This window comes from Pyrus communis, chromosome 12 (assembly GCF_041283825.1).
Source record: "Pyrus communis isolate YQ-2024b chromosome 12, ASM4128382v1, whole genome shotgun sequence".
NCBI lineage: Eukaryota > Viridiplantae > Streptophyta > Magnoliopsida > Rosales > Rosaceae > Pyrus > Pyrus communis.
The window spans coordinates 739368-765434 of record NC_142576.1 but is presented as its reverse complement, the minus strand read 5'-3'; the positions used below and the strand labels follow the sequence as shown (position 1 = coordinate 765434).

The window sequence follows — 26067 nt, the reverse complement described above, 5'->3', positions numbered from 1 at the left end:
CAAAACTAACCACATTTAGTTTTTACAAGCTATTTTTCCTCAACAGATACAGCTGACTGATCATCTGTCCTAATAGTAATTAGTTTGGCGATTCAGGATTCAAATGTGAAGGGAGGGTTGAGATGCAACGCATTAGGGATGTAAATAGTTCGGCGATTCTGGATTCAAATGTGAAGTAAGGGTTGAGATGGCCCCTAGGGAAGGCGTTTTCTGGATGCCGGTATAATGTCGTTGGAACATTTACCACTACTTATGAAAATCCATCTCTGAAACTAAAGTTAAGGCGCTTCGATTTTGCCGCCTCAGCTGGTGAAACTGGTTGGGAGGTTAGGCTGTTTCTGAAAATGCTCGTTTCAAAGTTACAGGTAAGTCTTGTATTTTTCTCTCACAATCAAGCATCTATCATGTAATGTACCAAGAAAAGATCTGACATGTATCCATCATAACATACGCTATCTTATTCTTTCGATTTTTCAGGAAGAGAATGTTGAAGTCGGCTTGATTTGTGATATGCTGCAGGAAAATGTGAAGTTGATATGGGACAACTTCTTATGCTGTGAACCTTTTCTAACATGAAATGGAACTGCAACTGCATCTCGTAAACTTCTCTATTGGAACAATGACTTACTACATAATTTGCTGTAAACCCCGGTGTTTTTTGGACTCGGTTCCTTCGTCTTAAGTCAAGTTCAGTTTGCTTTTTAGATTCGAAACTCTTAGTCGAGCTGATGGTGAGATTTTTTTTTTTTTTGTTTTTTTTTGTTGGTTCTTTAAGTGCTTGTGGGAATGATTTGCTTTGCTCAATTAGGATTTTGTCATTACACTGGGATGATGGTTTGATATCAGAATGTTAAATTTTATTTATGTATTACGAAGTAATTGAGGTTTTACCCTAAATTAATTGACAGTATGTGGAAAAACTCGATTCCTTGCTTATGCAAGGTTGCTTAACCTTCTGATGGAAGACGACAACTTGAATAATGTCTTTGAATAAGAAAGATGTAACTACTAGATACCCAGATTTCTACTCACATGTGAACTTAATAATAATCCACATGTTTAATTTAGACATTTAATTAAACTATTATCTCTTACATTTGATGTCTCGAGTTTATTTTATTTGTTAATCTTGACGGTACAAATTTTTTTTATTTATATGAAAAATAAAAGTTATACTTGATTAGGGACAAAAACCAAACACAAGAAACAAGGAGGAACAAAAACTTGACCTCTCCAAGAATCTTGAAGAAAATGAATAAAAGGAAAACTCGGGGTACAAAGGACTAAAACTTAAAAACACTGCAATAAAGCAGCAATCTAAAAACTGAATCCAATAAAGATTACCCTGAGTTGAATGATTCTCTCTAGTAATATCTTTTGTATTAGAAAAGATTATAACATTATTTTTTCTGCATTTTAAAATTAGGATCGTACCTTAGTTGTCAAGAAATTCCGATTCAAATGATTAAAAATGTTTACTTTTCCAAATTTTAATATTATGAAAATGTGAATTGGGGTCCATATGGACGTACAAACGTCAGTGGAAGTTAAACAATAAAGTAATGGGAAACAAACAATTTCACTATCAAAATGCTTCTCTTACTTACTTTTTTTTTTTATTTTTTTTATTTTTAACTTTATAAAAGATTATGTTATTTACATTTTTTTTTTCTTTTCACATTCTTTTTAATTTTCAATTTTCAAATTGAATAAATTAAAGAAAATTAAAGAATTGAAATTAACAACTATTGTGTGAGAGACAAAAATAAATGTGTGAGTAACATTATACCTCCAGCAAGGTTTGTCACAGAACAGTACGTAGAACCCCCACCAAATTATCACCAGCAAAAGTTCAAAAGAAAACCCCATCAGCAAGTTATACTTTTGTCACAAAAAGTTGAAGAATAAAAGGTGCAAACTTCGGAATTCCATGTCTATAAAACCTCAGAAGGCAATGCACAGAGTAAAGCTACTCCAATTTGTTATCTTGATCATTTTTCAGTCTCTCAAGTTTTCGAGTTTCTATCTACCTTTCTGAGAAGTGATTTCTGGGTAAGCTTCACTCTCTCTCTCTCTACTTATAAAATCATCCCCAATAATTATTTGATCTTCTTTATATAATAACTTTGAATGTTTTATCTGCTCTGTTCTGTGTTCATATCAATCCGAAGCTATGCATTTTGCTTCTGTGTTCATATCAATTCAAGGCTATGTATTTTGCTCCAAGAAAGTGATCAAGAAAATTACCCAGTTGAAGAACCCTACCATAATCAGATTTTTACTTTACTAGGCGAACCCTTTTGTAATTTTTGTACTTGTTCAGAGAGAAATGTGAAGGAGACTCTCTCAAAAGTGGAACTCTCCGTGAACTCTCTACCACTTCATGTTTTTGGCACGAGAATTAACTATAAACTATGAGGTGCTAGAGAGTCCATGGAGAATCAGCACTTTGGGAGAGTCTCTTTATCATTTCTCTTGTTCTGGATTCGAATGAAAGGTTTCAACTTTCTTCATTTTCTTCAGCAACCAAACAAACCAATAAGAATTAACCCATCAACAGGCTGGACTTTCTTCAATAAACATGAGAAAGAACACTTGTTCTTGCATAAACATGAGTACTCTGTTTTAAATCCTCTTTTCTTTTTGATGTTCGGTTGCCCTTACTTTGATCCTTTGGTTTTATAGGCATAAGTGCTAGTTGTACAATGGCTTACGTTCCACCACACAGGCGGCACTCGAAGGAACCGGAGATGCCATTGCTCACTCCAGAGCTGCTTGCTCCTCAGTTCAAGAAAAACTTAAATGTCAAGCCATATTATAAGTCTAAAGTGGATGAAAATATAGTTTATGCACACCATTCTACACATGGATGGTGCGCCATCCCTTTGGATGACGAGAACCAGTTCCCATCTTCTGTTAATCTTGAGCCCGTTACCTTGGAGTCTGATGAGCTGAATGTTGGAGGAAATCATCTAGCTTTGATCAATACTGGTCTAGATAATGGTTAGAACTTCAATAATTCTTTTTGTGCATGTATCTTATAAGTTGTTACTTGGGTTATGGATTTGTTTGGCTGATACTTGATAGAAGGCGGTGAGGTGAAATGGAACTTGCCAAGGAGCCCTTGGGAATCTATAACAGAAAATGTGCTGGAAGACTTACTTTTGGCATTTAAACACGCGAGGAGTGAAATGAAGTCTGCAAAGCCCAAAGAAGCATATCCAACTTTGATTGCCAGAGTGGGGAAAGTACTCTTTCGCAGGTTAGATTTCCTCCTCATCCAATTCATTGGTTAGCTTTCGAGCCTTTTGTGCCATTCATTAACTTGATCATGTCATGCGATTATTCATTAATTTGTTCTTTTAGCTGCCTCAGGATTCTGGTTAAAGTCGAACAAAAAATAGTTATACTATGATAAAAGGTCATATTTTGGCATTTTAGCTTGGAAGATACGGTGCCAAATTTCACGGTGAAGTAGGATTATAAAATTCTGCCCTTGTTTTTAGATACTTGATACAGATATTTCGGTATTGATGCTTAATCACTGTCAATCATCTAATATTTCACATTAGTTTTGTAACAACGGAAAAGAATCTTGTACTACTCCTTAGTTGTACATGAGCAGATGAAAGACAATCCTTTGTTGAAATCTTTGTATCAGTTAACATGGAATCTATCAGAAAAAAATTTGTTTACTGAAACCTTGAAACAATGGAGGAAATCATTTTACACAAACATCCTTGTTTCATACAAGGAAAAGATTTTAAAGGAAGTTGTCTCGAAAGTTGTAGTTAATTTCGAAGAGGAGAAAGATTATACCAAGTAAAGCTATTGAGCCTATTGTTCTTTTAGTTGATTGTTTCACGCGGTTATCCTTTTTACCTTTATATTGTTCTTTTATCTGTTGGGGTGAAAAACTTAGAGTACACAACTCTAACACAAGTGTTGGAGAGACAATACAAGTAAACAAATTACTTGTATTACACAAACAAAATATTACAACACAAACTATCAAAGACACTCTTGAGAAGCAATGACACTCACTCACTTTCTAGAGACAAACTCTAGATCACTCACACTACTACAAGACTATTCTTGCTTCTCACTCTCACTTGCTTGCTTACAAGCTTGGTTTATTGTTACATAGTAACACACACACATATATACCTATTTATAGGCATGTTTGCCGACTTCACTAGCACTTTCTAGTGCATGTTAATGCACACACTGCACCGACATATGGCTTATAGCCATATAATATTACAACTTGCTAGAATTATCTAGTTTATTATGCATGCCTACCGACATGCAAATTTGAACTAGAATGGTCTAGTTCATTGCAGCTGGACAAAGCCTTCTAGAAGCTTCTACCTTCCAAGCTTGCTGCTTGTATTTGCTAGACTTTTTTAGGATCCAAACACCAACTGGGCTGGTGTTGATCTTCAACATTATCTGCCTCATATGACTGGTTGAAGTAGAACAAAATAATAATTATACTACGGTAAAAGGTTAATTTGGCATTTTAGTTTAGAAGGTAGGATGCCAACAGTGAAGGACTCTAAAACTCTGCCCTTGTTTTTCGATACTTGATACAATATTATTTTGGTATCGATGCTTAATTACTGTCAATAATCATTTTTCATATAATTTGTACACGGACAGAAGTATACCATTTTTTGTTGAAATCTTTGAATCAGGAGCCCTTCAGTTAACATGGAATCCATTAGAAAAAATTTGTGTGCTGAAATCCCGAGACAATGGAGGCAATTATTTTACACAAACACTCCTGTTTCATATAAGGAAAAGATTGTGAACGAAGTTGTCCCGAAAATTGGAGTTGATTTCGAAGAGGAGGAAGATATATACGATGTACAGGTATTTCTTTTACACACGTCAACTTACTGAGTTCTGAGCTCATGTTTTCCAGAATTCTGACTGTAGCTATTGAATTGCTCATTTATTTTCTTCTTGTATAGTTGTCCGATTCTATGAGTCCAGATTCAACTCTCTTCTGCAGATGTCGGGTAATGAAAGAACATGGAAAGCTACAACTCTGTGAGGCAAGTTTTCCAATTCATGCCAACTAAATTTGATGAAATCATATATGTTGCATCAATATCACAATTGAGTTGCCATAATATTGATTAGATAACTTAGATATAATATTATGCAGCAAAAATATGGGTATTGTATAATAAAACTCAATGTTCAACCACTGAATGTGATTAAGTTCTCCAATTTTTTGTATAATTTGTGAGGAGCCTTTCCAGATCATTAATATTTTCCGGACTCTTCCCTCTCTTAATTTTTCCTGTTGCTTGGCTTAGGGTTTGTATCCTGAGATTTACATCGAAATGTCAACTTTCTTTCAGATCAAGTTGAAACCAGTGCGTAACATGGTCAAGGACATTTCATGCACTACTAAGAATCTGGACCTGAGACTAATTCTGTGCATGAAGAAAGTCGTAACTGATCTGACAGTAAGCTGCTTCACCCAGTCCTTTATAAATTTACATTTCTATTCCTTGTTTCAGCAAAGATATTAATTTTGACCTATATTTATCTTCAAGCCACAATCAAAACAAAGAATATAACGTTTTCAAGAAATGTAACGGGACGATGTGGGTTAACCATACTGGATCCCTGGCTGAACTTATGCTTCTTGGAATGAAGTTTCGTGATCATATTAATTGTTACTATTTCAGAATGATGAGATGCAAAGCATCACGGATCTGATTAATTCTGCGATTCTAGATCCAGACTTGAAGGGTGGATTGAGGTGGCCCCCGGGGAAGGAGTCTTCTGGAGATAAATACAGAGTTGTTAGGTTTACGCACGTAATAGTTAATACGTATAGAAACTCATCACTGAGACTGAAAGTAAAACACTATGATCGATTTGATTTGAGAACCTTAACTGGGGAAGCTTCTTGGGGGATAAGTCTGATGCTGGAAAACGTCGTGTCAAAGTTACAGGTAAACGCTGCCTTTTCTCTCGGACAATTTTTTTTAGTTCATGTGCTGAAATAAAAGATTTGTTTGAGAAAGTTTGTCAGTGCGCTGAAATCTCCTGTTCTTTCAATTGCCAGGAAGAGAATGTCGAAGCCAGCACAATTTCTGAGATACTCAAGGAAGATATGCAGTTGATATGGGATAACTTCTTGAGCTGTGAACGTTTTCTATCATGAAATTGCATGTTGTAAATCAGTGATCACTGTCTGTGCGACGTGTGTATATCTGTCTACATCCTTAGTTTTATGTTCAACTTTCGGCATCGTGTGATTAATAATTAGTAACTGTTTTAGCATTTCTTGCAATTCTGTTTGTATCTGGCATCGTTGATGGTTAATTAAAATTTTAAGATTTTACATTTCGACGACTTCATTGCCAGTAAATGCTTCGGCTCACGTGCTTTCTTACAACCAAGATGGTTAATGAAATTTTTGAAGTTTCTTTTTGCCTTGCGTCCCACACCACAAGCGGCAGTTAAAGGAAAAGGAGTTTTGATACATGATTATGCAAACACATTGATAATAGGTGGAGTATATATACTCTCGAGGTTCTATAGTAACTTCTACTAATCTAATGCAAGGTCTTTTAACTTTCTGATGGTGGACAACGTTCAACATCACACGTTAAAAATCCAAATGTCTATACATTAATTGTCCTTTGGTTTTTTAACTTTTTTATGGAGAAGATGAAGGATTTTTACTTCGTATTGATTTGTTGTCAGAGAAGAAGGGTTTTCTTTAATAATGAATACCCATTTTTTAATTGGCTTTTCATTCACGTGTCACAAATTTTGTGGGGCTGCCACGTTCATACAAGCAGATAACGGAGAAACAAATATAACTTGATACATATGTATGATATTTGTACGAAATCATGAGTCGCCTTATAAAATTGAAAAAAATTGAAAAATGTACGAATTTGAAATTGGACGAAGGAGACAAAATATAAAATGAGTTGGATAATAAATGAGTGAGATCATTTGCATCCCAAATTTCTGGCCCAATGAACTCCAAAAATGGCTTTTGAGTTGTAAAATGAGCATTTCAAGATATTTTTCAACTCTCATTGGAGATGCTTTAAGATTAAATAGAAATAGAATCTCAATTGCATAAAGGTAATTTAGTCTTTATTAAAGCCCTCCAGCAAGGGTCATTTAGTACTACAGTCTGATAATATTTTTCTTCACTAGTAAGTGTAAGTGAAATGTTTTAGGTTCGACTCTCACCAAAGGCGAATTTGAACCACATTATTATAGCAAACTCATTGCGAGGCTTAGCCCACTCCATCACCTTAAGTGTAGATAATATTGTTTGAACCATATTATTATAGCAAGCTCATTGTGAGGCTTAATTTTCCAATTGAAAAGTTTAGGGGGAAATCAAAAGTTTAGTAAAAGTTTAGGGGGAAAATCGGTAAATCTCTCTCCTTTGTTCCTTGTCCTTGTATGGTTGTCAGACTCTAGACGACCAAAATCGATCATCACTTGCAAGTGCAGTGTAGCAAAAGAACATGGAAAGCTACAACTCTACAAGTCAAGTTTTTAAGTTCATACCATGTGAACTTACATCAAATGGCCATTTTCTTTTAGATGGAGCTGGATCAACTGCGTAACATGGTCACGAACATATCATGCCTTAATAAGAATTTGGACCTCAGACTCATGCTATGCACGAAGATCGTAACAGCTTTCGCTGTAAGTTGCTATACCTGGAACGCTATTGAGAATTTTTATTTTATTCTCCGTTGATTAAAATTTTTGGTGTGTCCAGGATGATGAGATGCAAAGCATTAGGGATGTAATTAGTTTGGCGATTCAGGATTCAAATGTGAAGGGAGGCTTGAGATGGCCCCTAGGGAAGGCGTTTTCTGGAGGCCGGTATAAGGTAGTTGTAATTTGGCATACAATTACCACTACTTATGAAAATCCATCTCTAAAACTGAAGTTAAGGCATGCAAATCGCTTCGATTTTACCACCTCAGCTGGTGAGACTGGTTGGGAGGTCAGGCTGTTTCTGCAAATGCTCATTTCAAAGTTACAGGTAAGTCTTATAGTTTTCTCTCCCAATCAAACATCTTTATGTAATGTACCAAGAAAGATCTATCATGTGTTAATGGTAACATAACGTCGATCTTATTCTTTCGATTTTTCAGGAAGAGAATGTTGAAGTCGGCTTGATTTCTGATATGCTGCAGGAAAATATGAAGTTGATATGGGACGACTTCTTATGCTGCGAACCCTTTCCAACATGAAATGGAACTGCATGTCGTAGGCTTCTCTATTGGAACAATGACTCACTACATAATTTGTGTTCAGTGTACATTTTTTTTTTGGAGTGATTCTTAAGTGCTTGTGGGAGTGATTTGCTTTGCTCAATATTTAGGATTTTGTCATTACACTGTGGGATGATGGTTATGAATTTATGATATCAAAATGTCAAATTTTATTTAAGGAAAATTAGAATACCCTACATCTTTTCTATAGTTGTTAGATTAAACATTCATCCCTTTTAAAGATTTGATTAAGGCGCTTTGATCAATTGCCACCTTAATAGTTTTCTATTTATTTAATTTTCATGTCATTAATTTAAATGCATTTATATACAGGCATAAGGTAGCTTAGCAACTAATTACCTATAATATAGGAATTTAATTTCGTCAATCCCCTTCTACGCATTAAATGACATTTTTTAATAAAATAAAATAAAATAAAAAATTAATTAACTAATTCCTCATTACCTTGTTATCAGTGTTTAAAAAAAAAAATTCTCTTTCTATTAAAAATTTCTCAATAAAAAGTCTTCAATACATATATTTTCCCGTATAGATATATAAAAAATATACTTAAAACTTATGGTACATTTAATAACAAAAGTATCGACTTTTGGTACGTTTAAATTTCAAATGTATCGAGAAACCAAATGTGCCAAAAATTCAAATGTACCATAAAACCAAATGTACCCATTGTTATGTAACCCCTTTGGTACGTTTAGATTTCAAATGTATAGAGAAACCAAATGTAACAAAATTTCAAATGTACCATAAAACCAAATGTGCCCATTGTCAGGTAATCCTTTTGGTACGTTTAGATTCCAAATGTACCAAAAGACCACATGAACAAAAAATCACAAATGTACCACAAAACCAAATGTCTCTATCAGATAACCCTTTTGGTACTTTTACATTCCAAATGTACCGACAAATACAAAAAATCAAATCCACTATAAAACTAAACGTGTCCATATTATAGGTAACTAGACGTAGCTATATAATCAAACAAATCTTTATTATGTGTTGGGTCTTCTAGATAATAAAATCTGACAAATTTTTTTATAAATATTCTACTATATTCACAAAAAAAAAAAGTAAAATTATAACAAACAATAAAAAAAAAGCATAGAGATGGATAATAAATGCATAAATATAGGGATAAGAGGGAAAAAAAAAACAAAAAGGAATGTCTAGGAAAAGTAGTGAAAAACTGAAATTAATAACCAAAATTTTGGGAAAATGTTTGATCAAATTTTCAAAAGAAGTGTATGTTTAGTCTAAAAAATTAAAAAATGAGGCGCCTATATCAAAACGCCCATTTTATTTATGTATTACAAAGAAAGTTGAGGTTTTACCCTAAAGTTAATTAACAGCATGCGGGAAAACACGATTTCTTATAAGCTTATGCAAGGTTGCTTAACCTTCTAATGGAAGACAACAACTTGCATTACAGTGTATTGTAAGAAAAGATGTAACTACTAGATACTCAGATTTCTACTCACATGTGAACTGAATAATAATCCAAATGTTTAATTTAAACAATTAATTAAACCATTATCCCTTACATTTTAGGTCTTGAGTTGATTTTTTTTTTAACCTTGACGGTACAAGAAAATTTTATTGATATGAAAAATAAAAGTTGTACTTGATCAGGGACAAAAAAACTTGACCTCTCCATGAATCTTGAAGAAAATGAATACAAAAAAAAAGATGGGTTATGAAGGACCAGAACCCCTCTGAAACGAAACTTAAAAACACTGCAACAAAGCAACAATCTAAAAACTGAATCACAAAAAGATTACCTTGAGTTAAATTCTTTTCTCTAATAGTATCTCTTGTATTAAAAAGATTATAACATTATTTTTTCTGCATTTTAAAATTAGTATAGTAACTCAGTTGCCAAAAATTTCCGATTCAAATGATTAAAGATGTTTATTTTCCAAATTTTAATATATGAAAACGTGACTTGAGGACCATATGGACCTACAAACGTCAGTGGAGGTTAAACAATAAAGTAATGGGAAACAAACAATTTTACCATCAAAAAGCTTCTTTTTCACTTTTTTTACTTTATAAAAAGTGTGGTGCTATTTACTATCAGAAAGCTTCTTTTTCTTCAATTGTTTTAGCCTTCTTTAATTCTCACATTCTTTTTAATTTTCGATTGTTAAACTGAATAAATTAGAAAAAAAAAAAAAATTAAAGAGTTGAAGTTAACAACGAGCGTGAGGTAAAAATAAAATGTGAATAACATTACCCCTCCACCAAAGTTTGTCACATAACAGTATGTAGAACCCCCACCAAGTTATCACTAGGAAAAGTAAAAAAGAAAACCCCATCAGCAAGTTTAACTTTTGTCACAAAACGTTGAAGAAGAAAAGGTCCAAACTTTCGAATTCCATGTCTACAAAATCTCACAAGGCAATGCACAGAGTAAAGCTACTCCAATTTGTTATCTTAATCATTTTTTGGTCTCTCAAGCTTTCAAGTTTTTATCTGCCTCTCTGGGTAGTGATTTCTGGGTAAGCTTCTCTCTTTCTCTCTCTCTCTCTCTCTCTCTCTCTCTCTATTTATAAAATCCTCCCCATTAATTATTTGATCTTCTTTATATAGTAACTTTGAATGTTTTATCTTCGCTGTTCTGTGTTCATATCAATTCGAAGCTATGTATTTTGCTACACGAAAGTGATCAAAATAATTACCCAGTTGAAGAACCCTACCATAATCAGAGTCTCACTTTACTAGGTGAACCCTTTTTGTAATTGTTCCGAGAGAAATGTTAAATAGACTCTCTTAAAAGTGGGACTTTCCGTGGACTGTCTGCCACTTCATGTTTTTGGCATGAGATTAATTATAAACTGAGGTGGCAGAGTGTTTATGGAGAGTCAAGAGTCAGCACTTGGAGAGAGCTTTTCTCTTGTTCCGAATTCGAACGAAAGATTTCAACTTTCTTCATTTTCCTCAGAAACCAAACAAACCAATAAGAATTAACACTTCAACAGGCTGGACTTTCTTCAATAAACATGAGTATTCTGTTTTAAATCCTCTTTTCTTTTTTATTTTCGGTTGCCCTCACTTTGATCCTTTGTTTTTATAGGCATAAGTGCTAGTTCAACAATGGCTTACGTTCCACCACACAGGCGGCACTTGAAGGAATCGGAGAGGCCGTTGCCAACTCCAGAGCTGCTTGCTCCTCAATTCAAGAAAAACTTAAATGACAAGCAATATATTAAGTCTAATGTGGATTGGAGTGGAAAAATAGTTTATGCAGACAATTCTACTCATAGATGGTGCGCCATCCCTTTGGATGACGAGAACCAGTTTCCATCTTTTGTTAATCTTGAGCCCATTGCCTTGGAGTCTGCTGAGCAGATAATTGGAAAAAATCGTGTAGCTCTGATCAACACTAGTCTAAATAATGGTTAGAACTTCAATATTTCTTTTAGTGCGTTTATCTTATAAGTTTTTACTTGGGTTATGGATTTGTTTGGCTGATACTGGACAGAAGGCAGTGAGGTGAAATGGAACTTGCCAAGGAGCCCTTGGGAATCTATAACAGAAAATGTGCTGGAAGACTTGCTTTCGGCATTTAAAGACATGAGGAATGAAATCAAGTCTGCAAAGTGCAAAGAAGTATATCCAACTTTGGTTGCCAAAGTGGGGAAAGTACTCTTTCGCAGGTTAGATTTCCTCCTTGCCTAATCCATTGGTTAGCTTTCGAGCCTTTTGTGCCATTCATTAATTTGATTGTGTCATGCGAATATTCATCAATTTTTTCTTTTAGCTGCCTCAGAATGCTGGTTAAAGTAGAAGAAAAGAATAATCTATAGTATATACTAAGATAAAAGGTCATATTTTGGCATTTTAGCTTAGAAGATACGGTGCCAAGTTGGACGGTGAAGTAGGATTATAAAATTCTGCCCTTGTTTTTCAATACTTGATACAGTTATATTTCGGTATTGATGCTTAATCACTGTCAATCATCTCATATTTTGCATTAGTTATGTAACAACGGAAAATAATGTTGTACTAGTCCTTTGTTGTACATGAGCAGATGAAAGACACTTTTTTGTTTAAATCTTTGTAACAGGAGCCCTTCGGTTAACATGGAATATATCAGAAAAGAATTTGTCTACTGAAAACTTGAAACAATGGAGGAAATCATTTTACACAAACATCCCTGTTTCATATAAGGAAAGGATTATAAAGGAAGTTGTCCCGAAAGTTGGAGTTGATTTCAAAGAGGAGAAAGATATATGGCTGTTTTGCCATTCATTTAGTTGATTGTTTCATGCGATTATCCTTTTTACCTTTATGTTTTTCTTTTATCCGCCTCAGAATACTGGTTGAAGTAGAACAAAATAATAATCTATGCTATGATAAAAGTTTACATTTGGCATTTTTTAGCTTAGAAGGTAGGATGCCAAGTTGAACAGTGAAGCAGGATTCTAAAACTCTGCTCATGTTTTTCGATACTTGATACAATATTATTTTGGTATGGATGCTTAAGTACTGTCAATCATCTCATATTTCATATAATTTGTACACGAATAGATGTATAACAATTTTTGTTGAAATATTTGAATCAGGAGCCCTTCAGTTAACATGGAATCCATTAGAAAAAATTTGTGTACTGAAATCCCGAAACAATGGAGGCAATTATTTTACACAAACACTCCTGTTTCATATAAGGAAAAGATTGTGAACGAAGTTGTCCCGAAAATTGGAGTTGATTTCGAAGATGAAGAAGATATATACGAAGTACAGGTATTTCTGTTAGACACGTCAACTTACTGAGTTCTGAGTTCATGTTTTCCACAATTCTGACTGTAGCTATTGAATTGCTCATTTATTTTCTTCTTGTATAGTTGTTTGATTCTACGAAGCCAGATTTACCTTTCTCCTGCAAATGTCGGGTAATGGAAGAACATGGAAAGCTGCAACCTTACAAGGCAAGTTTTCCAATTCATTCTAACTAAATTTGATGAAACTATATATGTTGCATCAATATCACGATTAAGTTGCCACGATATCGATTAGATAATTGAGATGTAACATATTATGCTGGAAAATATGAGTGTTGTATAAGAAAACTAAATGTTCAACCGCTGAATGTGATTAAGCTCTCCAATTTTTGGAATAATTTATGAGGAGCCTTTCCAGATCATTAATATCCTGAGACTTACATCGAAATGTCAACTTTCTTAATTTTCCCTGTTGTTTGGCGTAAGGTTTGTATCCTGAGAATCGGCTGAGACTTACATCGAAATGTTTCAGATCAAATTGAGTCCAGTGCGTAACATGGTAATGGACATTTCATGCACTACTAAGAATCTGGACCTGAGGTTAATGCTATGCACGAAGAAACTCGTAACTGATCTGACTGTAAGCTGCTTCACCCAGTCCTTTAGAAATTTACATTTCTATTCCTTTTTTCAGCAAAGATATTAATTATGACCTATATTTATCTTCAAGCCACAATCAAAACAAAGAATAGAACCTTTTGTAGATATATAACGGGACGGTCATGTGGGTTAACCATACTGGATCCCTGGCTGAACTTAGTCTGAACTTATGCTTGTTGGAATGAAGGTTCGTGATCATATTAACTGTTGCTATTTCAGGATGATGAGATGCAAAGCATTACGGATCTGATTAATTCTGCAATTCTAGATCCAAATGTGAAGGGTGGATTGAGATGGCCCCTGGGGAAGGAGTCTTCTGGAGATAGATACAAAGTTGATAGGGTTTGGCATGTAATAGCTAATACGTATAGAAATTCATCACTGACTCTGAAAGTGAAACACACTGATCGATTTGATTTTGGAACCTTAACTGGAGAAGCTTCTTGGTGGACAAGTCTGGTGCTGGAAAACGTCGTGTCAAAGTTACTGGTAAACGCTGCCTTTTCTCTGGGACAATTTCTTTTAGTTCATGTGCTGAAATAAAAGATTTGTTTGAGAAGGTTTATCATGTGCTGAAATCTCCTTTTTCTTTCAATTTTCAGGAAGAGAATGTCGAAGCCAGCACAATTTCTGAGATACTCAAGGAAGATATGCAGTTGATATGGGAAAACTTCTTGAGCTGTGAACCTTTTCTAACATGAAATTGCATGTTGATCAGTGATCACTGTCTATGACTCTATGCGACGTGTATATATCTGTCTACATTATGAATTTTAAATTCGGCTTTCGGCATCGTTTGATGAATAATTAGTAACTGATTTAATATTTCTCGCAATTCTGTTTGTTTCTGGCATTGTTGATGGTTAAATAATGGGAAATTGCCAAAAATGACCCGTTTTCTTACAACCAAGATGTTTATTGAAATTTTTGCATCCCATCCCACAAGCAGCACTTAAAGGAAATAGGAGAATTTGTGCTGCTTGTGGGGTGGGGCGTATGCCATTTTATCCGTAGTAATAAAATATTAGAGTTCAGAGACTAAAGAAACTAATATGAGAGTTCAGGGATTAATTAAACTAGGGGTAAAGTTTAGGAACCATTCTAATTTTTTGAAATGTCCTTGAGGGGTTTCCGTAGGAGAAAAACCGTAAAACTTACCTACATATGGAATGCCACGGCCGCATTACATTCTAAACCAATCACATACCTTCCCCATTTGCTTGTTATAGAGTCTCTCTAGTGGAACTTACATGAATGGATGACTACTTTTTATTTTAGATGGAGTTGAATCAACTCTGTAACATGGTCATGAACATATCATGGCGGCACAACGTTGTTGGAATTTGGCATACAAGTACGTACCACTACTCATGAAAATTCATCTCTAAAACTGAAGTTAAGGCATGCCAATTGATTTGATTTTACGACCTTTGCTGGTGAAGCTGGTTGGGAGGTTAGGCTGTTTGATTTATGATATGCTGCAGGAAAATGTGCAGTTGATATGCTGTGAACCTTTTATAACGTGAAATGAAACTACGTGCATGCTGCAAAGTTCTCACTATTGAAATAACCGCTTGCTGCTTCATTGTAAAACTATGTAGTCGTATTTAAGTGCTTATTGGGAGTGATTTGCTTTGGTTAATTAGGATGTTAACTTTTGCTTGAGTATGTATCATTTAAGGAGGTTGTACCCTAAAGCCCTTAATTGATAATAGGTGGAGTGTATGTGTGTGTGTGTGTGTGTGTATATATACACACACTCTTGAGGTTCTACTCTTAACTTCTACTAAACTAATGTAAGGTCTTTTAACTTTCTGACGATGGACAATACTCAATATCACACATTAAAGATCTAAATGTTTATACATTAATCTGTCCTTTGGTTTTTTAACTTTTTGATGGCGAAGATGAAGTGTTTTCTTCTTCATATTGATTTGTTGTCGGAGAAGAAGCGTTTCCTTCAAATTGATTTTCTTTAATAATGAATATCCATTTTCTAAACAAAAATGCTACTTTTATCATCTATTTGTACCATCATTTGTATCATCTCTCTAACATAAACGAGACCCCCATGCATTAGCGGACCTTACTTCTATTACAGAGATGGTACAAATAAGTGGTAAGTATAGCATTACTCTTTTATAAATTGTTTTTTATTCACGTGGCAATGATTTTGTGTGGCCTGCGACATCCACATGGACAAATAAAAGAGAAAATAACATAAATTGATACATATGTATAATATTTGTATGAAATCATGAGCCGTTGTATGAAATTGAAAAATGTAATTTTATTCTTTACTTGTAAGTGAGAGGTCTTAGGTTCAAATCTTGTCGATGACGAATTCAATACCAAATTTAGTTGCCCATTAAATGGTTTAGCCGAACTCCCCTCCCCGTAATATGTAATTTTATTTTTATTAAAATCCTCCAGCGAGGTTAATTAGCAAAAAGATAAAGAAAAAGCCCTCCGGCAAGGTTTGTCACAAAAGAAAAATGATATAACCCTCCATCAAGCTGTCTCTATACGGAAAAAGAAAAAGATAAAAAAACCCTCCAGCAAGTTGTCTCTAAAAAGTAAAAGAAAAACCCCTCTAGCAAGTTATTTTATCTATTTTTTGTGTACATTCTGAATTACTTTTTAATTAGAGATAACTCGATTTGGTAACAACGTCATCACTTGTAAACCTATATAATCAATGTGAAGCCTTGCTCATGATTCATTGAGCATTCATCCTGAACTCTACTGAGCGTTAATATTCTTTTATGGTATTCACGAGCTAAAGTCTTACCACATCATTTGCATATCCGTTTTGTTTTGTATTTTTTTTTTCAAATGGCGTGTAATTCTTCCAGCTCCTCCTCCTCCATTCCTCTCCCTACCCTACCTGATGTTTCCACCTACCTTACGATTAAACTTGACCCTACCAATTACCCTCTCTGGCAACCCCAGATGCTTACCTTGCTTCGTAGCAGGAATCTCACCTCCTGTGTTGATGGCACTAGCAAATGTCCTCCTGCCTTTCTGAAAGATGATGAGGGCAATTTTACTGATACTGTGAATCCGGAGTTTGACGCTTGGATTCAACAAGATGCTATGGTTATGTCCTGGATCAAGAGTTCTGTTCATCCCACTGTGTTGGGTGCCCTATTCGGGAAAACCAGTTCTCATTCTGCATGGACCTGTCTGCGCGAACGCTATGATTTGCAGTCCACTGGCCGTCTTCTTCAACTTCGCAGTGAGCTGAGGAACACCCACCGTGGCGATTCCTCCCTTGCTGAGTTTCTCGGTCGTGTCAATTGCCTTGCTGAGACTCTCTCCTTATCCGGTGCTCCTGTTTCTGAGTCAGATATTGTTGCCATTGTTCTCAACAATGTTGGTCCTGCATATAAAGGCACCGTGGCTTCTGCTCAGGCTCGTGATGAAGCCATATCTTACAGTGCTTTGGAGGCCCTTCTGATCAGCGCTGAGCGCAGTCAAACGATGGATGCTGTCTTCTCTGATGATACTGGACCTACTGCTCTTGCTGCTGCTCGTGGCGGTTGTCCTGGTACCTTTCGTGGTCGTGGCAAGAGTACTCTGTTTTTAATCCTCTTTTCTTTTTTATTTTCGGTTGGCCTCATTTTGATCTTTGTTTTTATAGGCACAAGTGCTAGTTCTAGAATGGCTTACATTCCACCACACAAGCAGCACTCGAAGGAATCGGAGACATTGCTGACACCAGAGCTGCTTGCTTCACAATTGAAGAAAAACTTAAATGTCAATCCATGTAACATGTCTAGTGTGGATGGGACTGGAAGAATAGTTTATGCAGACCATCCTACACATAGATGGTGTGCCGTTGCTTTGGATGACGAGAACCAATTTCCATCTTCTGTTAATCTTGAACCTGTTACCTCGGAGTCTGCTGAGCCGAAAATTGGAAATAAATTTCTAGCTTTGACCAATACTAGTATAGATAACGGTTAGTACTCTAACATTTCTTTTAGTGCGTTTATGTTGTATGTTGTTACTTGGGTTGTGGATATGTTTGGTTTTGTTTTTCATGGTTGATACGTGACAGAAGGCGGTGAAGAGAAATCGAATTTGCCAAGGAACCCTGGCGCATCTATAGCAGAAAATGTGCTGGAAGACTTAGTTTCTTCTTTTGAACGCGTGAGGAATGAAATGAAGTGTGCAAAGCTGACAGACGTAAATCCTACTTTGGTTGCTAGAGTGGGCAAAGTACTTTTTCATAGGTCAGATTTCTTCCTTCACTGATTCATTGGTTAGCTATTGAGCCTATTGTGCCAGTCATTTAGTTGATCGTTTCATGCGATTATCCTTTTTACCCTTATGTTGTTCTTTCATCCGCCTAATAATACTGGTTGAAGCAGAACAATATAATGGTCTATACTATGATAAAAGGTTACATTTGGCATTTTAGTTTAAATGGTAGGATGCCAAGTTTGACAGTGAAGCAGGATTACTTGATGCAATATTATCTTTGGTATCGATGCTTAAGTATTGTCAATCATCTCAGATTTCATATTAATTTTGTACACGAACATATGTATAACGATCTTCGTTCAAATCTTTGAATCAGGGTCCCTTCAGTTAACATCGAATCCATCAGAAAAAAATTGTGTCCTGAAATCTTGAAACGATGGAGGCGATTGTTTTACCCAAATGTTCCTGTTTCATATAAGGAAAGGATTGTGAATGAAGTTGTCCCACAAATTGGAGTTGATTTTGAAGAGGAGGAAGATATATACGAATTACAGGTATTTCTGTTAGACACGACAACTTACTGAGTTCTGAGTTCATGTTTTCCACAATTCTGACTGTAGCTATTGAATTGCTCATTTATTTTCTTCTTGTGCAGTTGTCTGATTCTACGAGTCCAGATCCAACTCTCTCCTGCAAATGTCGGGTAATGAAAGAACATGGAACGCTACAACTCTACGAGGCAAGTTTTCTAATTCATGCCAACTAAATTTGATGGAACTATATATGCTGCAGCAATCTCACGGTTGAGTTGCCACAATAGTGATTCGATAGTTTAGATATAATATTTATGCTGCAAAATATGAGTGTTGTATAGCAAAACTAAATGTTCAAGCACTGAATGTGATTAAGCTCTCCAATTGTTGAATAATTTGAGAGGAGCCTTTCCAGATCATTAATATTTTCGGGACTCTTCCCTCTCTTCATTTGCCCTGTTGCTTGGCTTAGGGTTTATATCCTGAGACTTACATCGAAATGTCAACTTTCTTTCAGATCAAATTGAAACCAGTGCGTAACATGGTAATGGACATTTCATGCACTACTAAGACTCTGGACCTGAGACTAATGCTGTGCACGAAGAAACTCGTAACTGATCTGGCTGTAAGCTGCTTCACCCCGTCCTTTAGAAATTTACATTTCTATTCCTTGTTTCAGCAAAGATTCCTATATCTATCTTCATGCCACAATCAAAACAAAGAATAGAACTTTTTCTAGAAATGTAATGGGACCATGTGGGTTAACTATACTGGACCCCTAGCTGAAATTATGCTTCTTGGAATGAAGTTTCGCGATCATATTAATTGTTGCTATTTCAGGATGATGAGATGCAAAGCATTATGGATCTCGTTAATTCTGCGATTCTAGATCCAGATGTGAAGGGTGGATTGAGATGGCCCCTGGGGAAGGAGACTTCTGGAGATAAATACAAAGTTCTTAGGGTTTGGCACGTAAGAGCTAATACGTATAGAAATTCATCGCTGAGATTGAAAGTAAAACACTATGACCGATTTGATTTTAGAACCTTAACCGGGGAAGCTTCTTGGGTGACAAGTCTGGTGCTGGAAAACGTAGTGTCAAAGTTACAGGTAAACGCTGCCTTTTCTCTTGGACCATTTTTTTTAGTTCATGTGCTGAAATAAAAGATATTTTTGAGAAGGTTTATCCTGTGCTGAAATCTCATTTTCTTTCCATTTTCAGGAAGAAAATGTCGAAGTCAGCTCGATTTATGAGATGCTTAAGGAAAATATGCAGTTTATATGGGATAACTTCTTGAGCTGTGATAGTTTTTTAACATGAAATTGCTTCTTGTTGTAAATCAGCGATCACTGTCTATTCGACGTGTATATATCTGTTTACTTCCTTAGTTTTATGTTCAACTTTTGGCATCGTTTGATGGATAATTAGTAACTGTTTTAATGATTTCTTGCAATTCTGCTATCTATTTGTATCTGGCATAGTTGATGGTTAATGCACTTTTGGCGATTTCATGTCGATGACTTCATTGCCAGTAACTGCTTCGGCTCAGGTACTTCCTTACAACCAAGATGGTTAGTGAAATTTTTGCGGTTTCTTTTTGCCTTGCTAGGAATTTTAAGCACAAGTTCTGGTTTTAAAATGGCTTACGTCCCACCCCACAAGCGGCAGTTAACGGAAAAGGGGAGACCCGTTACCAACACTGGAGCTGCTTGCTCCCCAGTTCAAGAAAAATTTAAGTGTTTTGATACAAGATTTCTTTATGTAAACCATGCTATATCGAGATTTTGCACGATTGGTATGGATGATCAGAACCAGTTTCCGTCTACCGTTATACTTGAGCCCATTTCCTTGGAATCTACCGAGTCGAATAGTGAAGAAAAACCTCTAGCTTTGATAGACTCCTGTCTAGATAATGGAAAGCAGTAGTTTAACATATGGTTAATATAGCTGAAGTTGTGCTTGAGGACCTAGTTTAAAATATGGTACAGAAACTGGTTGGGAGGCTGTTTTTGAAAAAGCTCGTTTCAAAGTTACAGGTAAGTCTTGTATTTTTCTCTGAAAATCAGATATCTCTGTACCAAGAAAAGATCTATCATGTGTTCATAGTAACATGACATCGATCTTATTCTTTCGATTTTTCAGGAAGAAAATGTTGAAATCCGCTTGATTTCTGATATGCTGCAGGACGATGTGAATTTGATATGCTATGAACCTTTTCTAACATGCAATGAAACTACGTGCATGCTGCAACCTCTCACTAATGAAGTAATCGTGTGCTGCTTCGTTGTAAACCTATGTAGTCGCAATTAAGTGCTTATTGGGAGAGTGATTGGCTTTGCTTAATTAGGTGTTCGTGATATCAGGATGTTAACTTTTGCTGGAGTACGTATCATTTTAGATGATTCTACCTATAGTCCGAGAAATTTTTCAGTGTTCTGAGAACACTACCTGGTATTCCCAAGTGTCATAATACAATTAATTAAAAAAAAAATTTTAGGTGTCCAGCCAATTATGTTATTACATGATGTACCAGGCCATGTTCCAGGCACACAAAAATTTCTCCTAAAGTCTAATTGATAAATAGGTGGACTATATATACTCTTGAGGTTCTACAATAACTTCTAATAAGCTAATGCAAAATCTTTTAACTTTTTGGTGACAAACAATACTCAACATCACACGTTAAAGATTCAAATAATGTTTATACATTAATTTGTACTTTGGTTTTTTAACTTTTGTGATGAAGAAGATGAAGGGTTTCTTCTTCATATTGATTTGTTGTCAGAGAAGAAGGTTTTCTTTAAATTGATTTTCTTTAATAATGAATATCCATCTTTTAATTGGTTTTTTATTCACGTGGCACAAAAAAGAAACTAACATAAATTGATACAGATCTAAGACATTTATACAAAATTGTGAGTCGTCGTATGAAATTGAAAAAATTGAAAAACATACAAATTTGAAATTGGATGAAAATTTGAGGAGAAAATAATGTAATCTACCTTTTTTTACATTTTTTTGGTGGGTTAGATGATTTGCATCACAAATTTCTAACCCACTGAACTCCAAAAAGGATCAGGATCCTCTCCTGAGTTAAGGGTGAAGATCCTTCTGAGCAAGTCCATCGGGCCGTTCAAATTTTATCCAAGGGTTACAATTATTATATCTTTCAGAGGGGCCCCCTGTTTGTATCCGTTGGATAAAATTTGAACGGCCCGATGGGCTTGCTCAGGAGGATCCTCACCCTTAGCTCAGAAGAGGATCCTGATCCCTCCAAAAATGGCTTTTGAGTTGTAAAATGAGCATTCCAAGATAATTTATTCTCTATTAAACTAAAATAGAATTTCAATTTTCACAAAGCTAATTTTATTCTTCATTAAAACCCTTTAGCGGCGATTCAGTATTACGGTCTGGTGGTATACCTCTTCATTTTGAAATGAGAGGTCTTAGGTTCAAATCTCGTAGATGACGAATTTGATACCAAATTAGGTTGCCCATTGTGTAGGTTAGCCAAACTCCCTCTCCTATTAATGTAAAAAAATTGATGTACTAATTAAAAAAAAAAAAAAAAAACCCTCCAGCAAGGTTAATTAGCAAAAATTAAAGAAAAAACCCTCCGGCAAGGTTTGTCACAAAAAACGCAGATAACCCTCCACCAAGTTGTCTCTAAAATGAAAAATAAAAAATAAAAAATAAAAAAAAACACCCTCCAGCGAGGTTAATTAGCAAAAATTAAAGAAAAACCCTCCGGCAAGGTTTGTCACAAAAAAAGCATATAACCCCTCCGCCAAGTTGTCTCTAAAATGAAAAAAAAAAAAAAAAAAAAAAAAAAAACTAATGAAAAGAATTTGAAAACTTTGAGTTTTAATGATAAGGACAAAATAAAGGATAAAATGAACAGTACCATGATTGACCTTTTAATATAAAAATATGATTTTTCGTTAAAGTGAACAATACCGTGGGTTTTTCGTTAAAACTCCCAAAAAAAACCCTCCAGCAAGTTGTATAAGAAAAAAAATATATATATATATAAGAAAAAGAAAAACCCCTCTAGCAAGTTGTAATCCTATATAATCGACGGGAAGTCTCACTCATAATTCATTGAGCTGAGTTTATTCAAAGCATTCATCCTAAGCATTTCCTTTTTCTTTCAAATGGCGTCCAACTCTTCCAGCTCTTCCAACGTTTCCAACTTTCTTCCGATTAAACTTGACCCTACCAATTACCCACTCTGGCAAGCCCAGATGCTTACCTTGCTTCGTAGCAGGAATCTCGTCTCCTTTGTTGATGGCACTAGCAAATGTCCTCCTGCCTTTCTCAAAGATGATGAGGGCATTTTTACTGATACTGTGAATCCGGAGTTTGAAGCATGGATTCAACAAGATAATATGGTTTTGTCCTGGATCAAGAGGTCTGTTCATCCCACTGTGTTGGGTGCCGTAATCCGGAAAACCAGTTCTCATTCTGCATGGAACTGTCTGCGCGAACGCTATCATCTGCAGCCCACTGGCCGTCTTCTTCAACTTCGCAGTGAGCTGATGAACACCCACCGTGGCGACTCCTCCATTTCTGAGTTTCTCAGTCGTGTCAGTTGCCTTGCTGACGCCCTCTCCTTATCTGGTGCTCCTGTTTCTGACTCAGACATTGCTGCCATTGTTCTCAACAATGTTGGCCCTGCATGTGAAAGCACCGTGGCTTCTGCTCAGGATCGTGATGGAGCCATATCTCACAGTGCTTCAGAGGCCCTTCTGCTCACTGCTGAGCGGAAACAAAGGATGCATACTGTCTTCTCTGTTGATGCTAGACCTACTGCTCCCGCTCCTGCTCGTGGCCGTGGTCCTGGTACCTTACGTGGTCGTGGCAAAGGCTATAGAGGTATTCGTGGTGGTATGAGTACTCTGTTTTAAATCCTCTTTTCTTTTTTATTTTCGGTTGGCCTCATTTTCATCTTTGTTTTTATAGGCATAAGTGCTAGGTCTGGAATGGCTCACATTCCACCACACAAGCGGCACTCGAAGGAATATGAGAGGCCATTGCCGACTTCAGAGCTGCTTGCTCAACGATTCACAAAAAACTTATATGTCAAGTCATATAACAAGTCTAATGTGGATTGGACTGGAAGAATAGCTTATGCAGACCATTCTACATATAGATGGTGCGCCGTTGCTTTGGATGAGGAGAACCAATTTCCGCCTTCTGTTAATCTTAAGCCCATTTGCTTGGAGTCCTCTGAGCCGAAAGTTGAAGAAAATCGTCTAGCTTTAATCAACACTAGTCTAGGTGATGGTTAGTACTCTAACATTTCTTTTAATGCGTTTATCTTTGTATGTTGTTACTTGGGTTGTGTGGGTATGTTTGGCTTTGTTGTTCATGGTTGATACGTGACAGAAGGCGGTGAGTTGGAATGGACTTCGCTAAGGAGCCCTGCGGTATCTATAGCAGAAAATGTGCTGGAAGACTTGGTATCTTCTTTTAAACACGTAAGGAATGAAATGAAGTGCGCACAGCTCAAAGAAGGAAAGCCTACTTTGATTGCTAGAGTGGGGAAAGTACTTTTTCGTAGGTTAGATTTCTTCCTTATCTGAGTCATTTAGTTGATTGTTTCATGCGATTATCCTTTTTACATTATGTTGTTCTTTTATCCGCCTCAGAATACTGGTTGAAGTAGAACAAAATAATAGTCGATACTATGATAGAATGCTGCATTTGGCATTTTAGTGTAGAAGGTAGGATGCCAAGTTGGACAGTGGAGCAGGATTCTAAAACTCTGCCCTTGTTTTTCGACACTTGATACAGTATTATTTTGTTATCAATGCTTAATTACTGTCAATCATCTCATACTTCATATTAATTTTGTACATGGACAGTGGTATAACAATTTTTGTTAAAATCTTTGAATCAGGAGCGCTTTAGTTAACATGGAATCCATGAGAACAAATTTGTGTACTGAAATCTTGAAACAATGGAGACGATCATTGTACACAAACATTCCTGTTTCATATAAGGAAAGGATTGTGAATGAAGTTGTCCCGAAAATTCGAGTTGATTTCGAAGGGGAGAAAAATACATACCAAGTAAAGGTATTTCTTTTAGACACATCAACTTACTGAGTTATGAGTTCATGCTTTCTAAAATTCTAACTTTTGCTATTGAATCACTCATCTATGTCCTTCTTGTTTAGTTGTCTGATTCCACCAGACCAGATGCAACTCTCTCCTGCAAATGCCGTGTAAAGAAAGAACATGGAAAACTACAACTCTACAAGGCAAGTTTTCTAATTCCTGCCAACTAAACTGGATGAAGATATTTCCTCGACTCTTCCCCCTCTTAAGTCTCCCTGTTGCTGGAAATAGAGTTTATTTACTAAGACTTACATTGCAATGCCAACTTTCCTTTTAGATTGAACTGAATCAACTGCGTAACATGGTCGTGGACATTTCATGTGCTACCAAAAATCTGGACCTGAGACTGATGCTATGCACGAAGAGACTCGTCACAGATCTGACTGTAAGCTGCTTCACCCAGTACCTTTTAGAAATTTACATCTCTACTCCTTGTTTCAGCAAAGCAATTAGTTATACCCTATTTATCATGGAGCCACAATCAAAACAAACGATAGAATATTTTCGGTAAATGTAACTGGACGATGAGGTTTAACCATATTGGATGCATTCCTGAACTTATGCAGCTTGAAATGAGATTTTGTGATCATATGAATCATTGCTATTTCAGGACGATGAGATGCAAAGCATTCGGGATCTGATTAATTCGGCGATTCTAGATCCAGAAGTGAAGGGCGGGTTGAGATGGCCTTCGGGAAAGGATTCTTCCGGAGATAAATACAAAGTTGATGGGGTTTGGCACGTAATAGCTAATACGTATAAAAATTCATCGTTCAGACTGAAAGTCAGACATGCTGATCGATTTGATTTTAGAACCCTATCTGGGGAAGCTACTTGGGAGACAAGTCTGATGTTGAAAAAGGTCCTGTCAAAGTTAGAGGTAAACGCCGCCTGTTCTCTGGGACAACTTCTTTTAGTTCATTTGCTGAAATAAAAGATTTATTTGGGAAGGTTTATCGTGTGCTGAAATCTCCTTTTCTTCCAATTTTCAGGAAGAGAATGCCGAAGCCAGCTCGGTTTCTGAGATACTGAAGGAAGACGTGCAGCTGATATGGGATAACTTCTTGAGCTGTGAACGTTTCCTTACATGAAAATGCATGTTGTACATCAGGGATTTGCTTTGTTTAATTAGGTGTTTGTGATTTCACGATGTTAAACGTTTGTTGTCGTAGTTAAGTGCTTATTGGGAGAGTGATTTGCTTGCTTAATTTAGGTGTTTGTGAAATAAGGATGTTAACTTTTGCTTGAGTACGTATTATTTTAGGTGCTATATCGAGATTTTGCACCATTGCCTTTTTCTTGGATCTACCGAGTCGAATAATGAAAGAAAGCCTCTAGCTTTGATAAACTCTTGTCTAGATAATGGTAAGCAGTACTTTAACATAGGGTTAATATAGCAGAGGTTGTGCTTGAGGACCTAGTTTAACACATGGTACTGAAACTGGTTGGGAGGCTGTTTTTGAAAAAGCTCGTTTCAAAGCTACAGGTAAGTCTTGTATTTTTTTTCTGAAAATCCAA

At 35.9% G+C, this 26067-nt stretch overlaps 4 protein-coding genes across 12 annotated transcripts; all 4 read left to right on the top strand.

Annotated features, from left to right (window-relative positions):
- The first annotated feature begins 1796 nt into the window (after positions 1-1796).
- On the top strand, positions 1797-6369 carry LOC137745379 (uncharacterized). Of its 2 annotated transcripts, none has more exons than XM_068485327.2 (8): positions 1797-2052; positions 2686-3003; positions 3088-3262; positions 4698-4875; positions 4977-5060; positions 5373-5480; positions 5706-5975; positions 6089-6369. In XM_068485327.2, the coding sequence occupies exons 2-8, from the start codon at positions 2706-2708 to the stop codon at positions 6185-6187; spliced, it is 1212 nt and encodes a 403-aa protein (XP_068341428.2). In that variant the 5' UTR covers positions 1797-2052; positions 2686-2705; the 3' UTR covers positions 6188-6369. The 2 variants fall into 2 exon arrangements, with proteins under 2 accessions (XP_068341428.2, XP_088537834.1); XM_088681708.1 differs by having other exon boundaries at positions 1872-2052; positions 3091-3262.
- A 2843-nt stretch (positions 6370-9212) lies between these two features.
- LOC137745426 (uncharacterized) lies at positions 9213-14590 on the top strand. Of its 2 annotated transcripts, XM_068485390.2 has the most exons (8): positions 9213-10801; positions 11377-11700; positions 11785-11959; positions 12869-13046; positions 13148-13231; positions 13557-13664; positions 13904-14173; positions 14287-14590. In XM_068485390.2, exons 2-8 carry the CDS (start codon positions 11397-11399, stop codon positions 14383-14385), a joined length of 1218 nt encoding a protein of 405 aa, XP_068341491.2. In that variant the 5' UTR covers positions 9213-10801; positions 11377-11396; the 3' UTR covers positions 14386-14590. The 2 variants fall into 2 exon arrangements, with proteins under 2 accessions (XP_068341491.2, XP_068341490.2); XM_068485389.2 differs by lacking the exon at positions 9213-10801 and having other exon boundaries at positions 10811-11700.
- A 1804-nt stretch (positions 14591-16394) lies between these two features.
- LOC137746199 (uncharacterized) lies at positions 16395-19888 on the top strand. 6 transcript variants are annotated; one of them, XM_068486274.2, is made up of 8 exons: positions 16396-17234; positions 17328-17648; positions 17748-17922; positions 18270-18447; positions 18549-18632; positions 18944-19051; positions 19267-19536; positions 19649-19888. In XM_068486274.2, exons 1-8 carry the CDS (start codon positions 16520-16522, stop codon positions 19745-19747), a joined length of 1950 nt encoding a protein of 649 aa, XP_068342375.2. In that variant the 5' UTR covers positions 16396-16519; the 3' UTR covers positions 19748-19888. The 6 variants fall into 6 exon arrangements, with proteins under 6 accessions (XP_088537825.1, XP_068342375.2, XP_088537828.1 ...); XM_088681702.1 differs by having other exon boundaries at positions 16396-17238; positions 17332-17648; XM_088681700.1 differs by having other exon boundaries at positions 16396-17246.
- A 2631-nt stretch (positions 19889-22519) lies between these two features.
- On the top strand, positions 22520-25819 carry LOC137745425 (uncharacterized). 2 transcript variants are annotated; one of them, XM_088681694.1, is made up of 8 exons: positions 22520-23302; positions 23390-23713; positions 23819-23990; positions 24330-24507; positions 24609-24692; positions 24827-24934; positions 25160-25429; positions 25542-25819. In XM_088681694.1, exons 1-8 carry the CDS (start codon positions 22582-22584, stop codon positions 25638-25640), a joined length of 1956 nt encoding a protein of 651 aa, XP_088537820.1. In that variant the 5' UTR covers positions 22520-22581; the 3' UTR covers positions 25641-25819. The 2 variants fall into 2 exon arrangements, with proteins under 2 accessions (XP_088537820.1, XP_068341489.2); XM_068485388.2 differs by having other exon boundaries at positions 23816-23990.
- Positions 25820-26067: the final 248 nt, after the last annotated feature.

Excerpts from the sequence above, each read along its gene's own strand:
- LOC137745379 (XM_068485327.2), top strand. The coding sequence starts at position 2,706 with ATGGCTTACGTTCCACCACACAGGCGGCACTCGAAGGAACCGGAGATG. Across the intron at positions 5,061-5,372 it reads GAAAGCTACAACTCTGTGAG|ATCAAGTTGAAACCAGTGCG; the intron begins GCAAGTTTTCCA and ends ACTTTCTTTCAG. Across the intron at positions 5,976-6,088 it reads ACGTCGTGTCAAAGTTACAG|GAAGAGAATGTCGAAGCCAG; the intron begins GTAAACGCTGCC and ends TTCAATTGCCAG.
- LOC137745426 (XM_068485390.2), top strand. The coding sequence starts at position 11,397 with ATGGCTTACGTTCCACCACACAGGCGGCACTTGAAGGAATCGGAGAGG. Across the intron at positions 11,701-11,784 it reads CAACACTAGTCTAAATAATG|AAGGCAGTGAGGTGAAATGG; the intron begins GTTAGAACTTCA and ends GATACTGGACAG. Across the intron at positions 11,960-12,868 it reads GGGAAAGTACTCTTTCGCAG|GAGCCCTTCAGTTAACATGG; the intron begins GTTAGATTTCCT and ends TATTTGAATCAG.
- LOC137746199 (XM_088681699.1), top strand. The coding sequence starts at position 16,520 with ATGGCGTGTAATTCTTCCAGCTCCTCCTCCTCCATTCCTCTCCCTACC. Across the intron at positions 17,649-17,747 it reads CAATACTAGTATAGATAACG|AAGGCGGTGAAGAGAAATCG; the intron begins GTTAGTACTCTA and ends GATACGTGACAG. Across the intron at positions 18,448-18,548 it reads AAGATATATACGAATTACAG|TTGTCTGATTCTACGAGTCC; the intron begins GTATTTCTGTTA and ends CTTCTTGTGCAG.
- LOC137745425 (XM_068485388.2), top strand. The coding sequence starts at position 22,582 with ATGGCGTCCAACTCTTCCAGCTCTTCCAACGTTTCCAACTTTCTTCCG. Across the intron at positions 23,303-23,389 it reads TCGTGGCAAAGGCTATAGAG|GCATAAGTGCTAGGTCTGGA; the intron begins GTATTCGTGGTG and ends TTGTTTTTATAG. Across the intron at positions 23,714-23,815 it reads CAACACTAGTCTAGGTGATG|AAGGCGGTGAGTTGGAATGG; the intron begins GTTAGTACTCTA and ends GATACGTGACAG.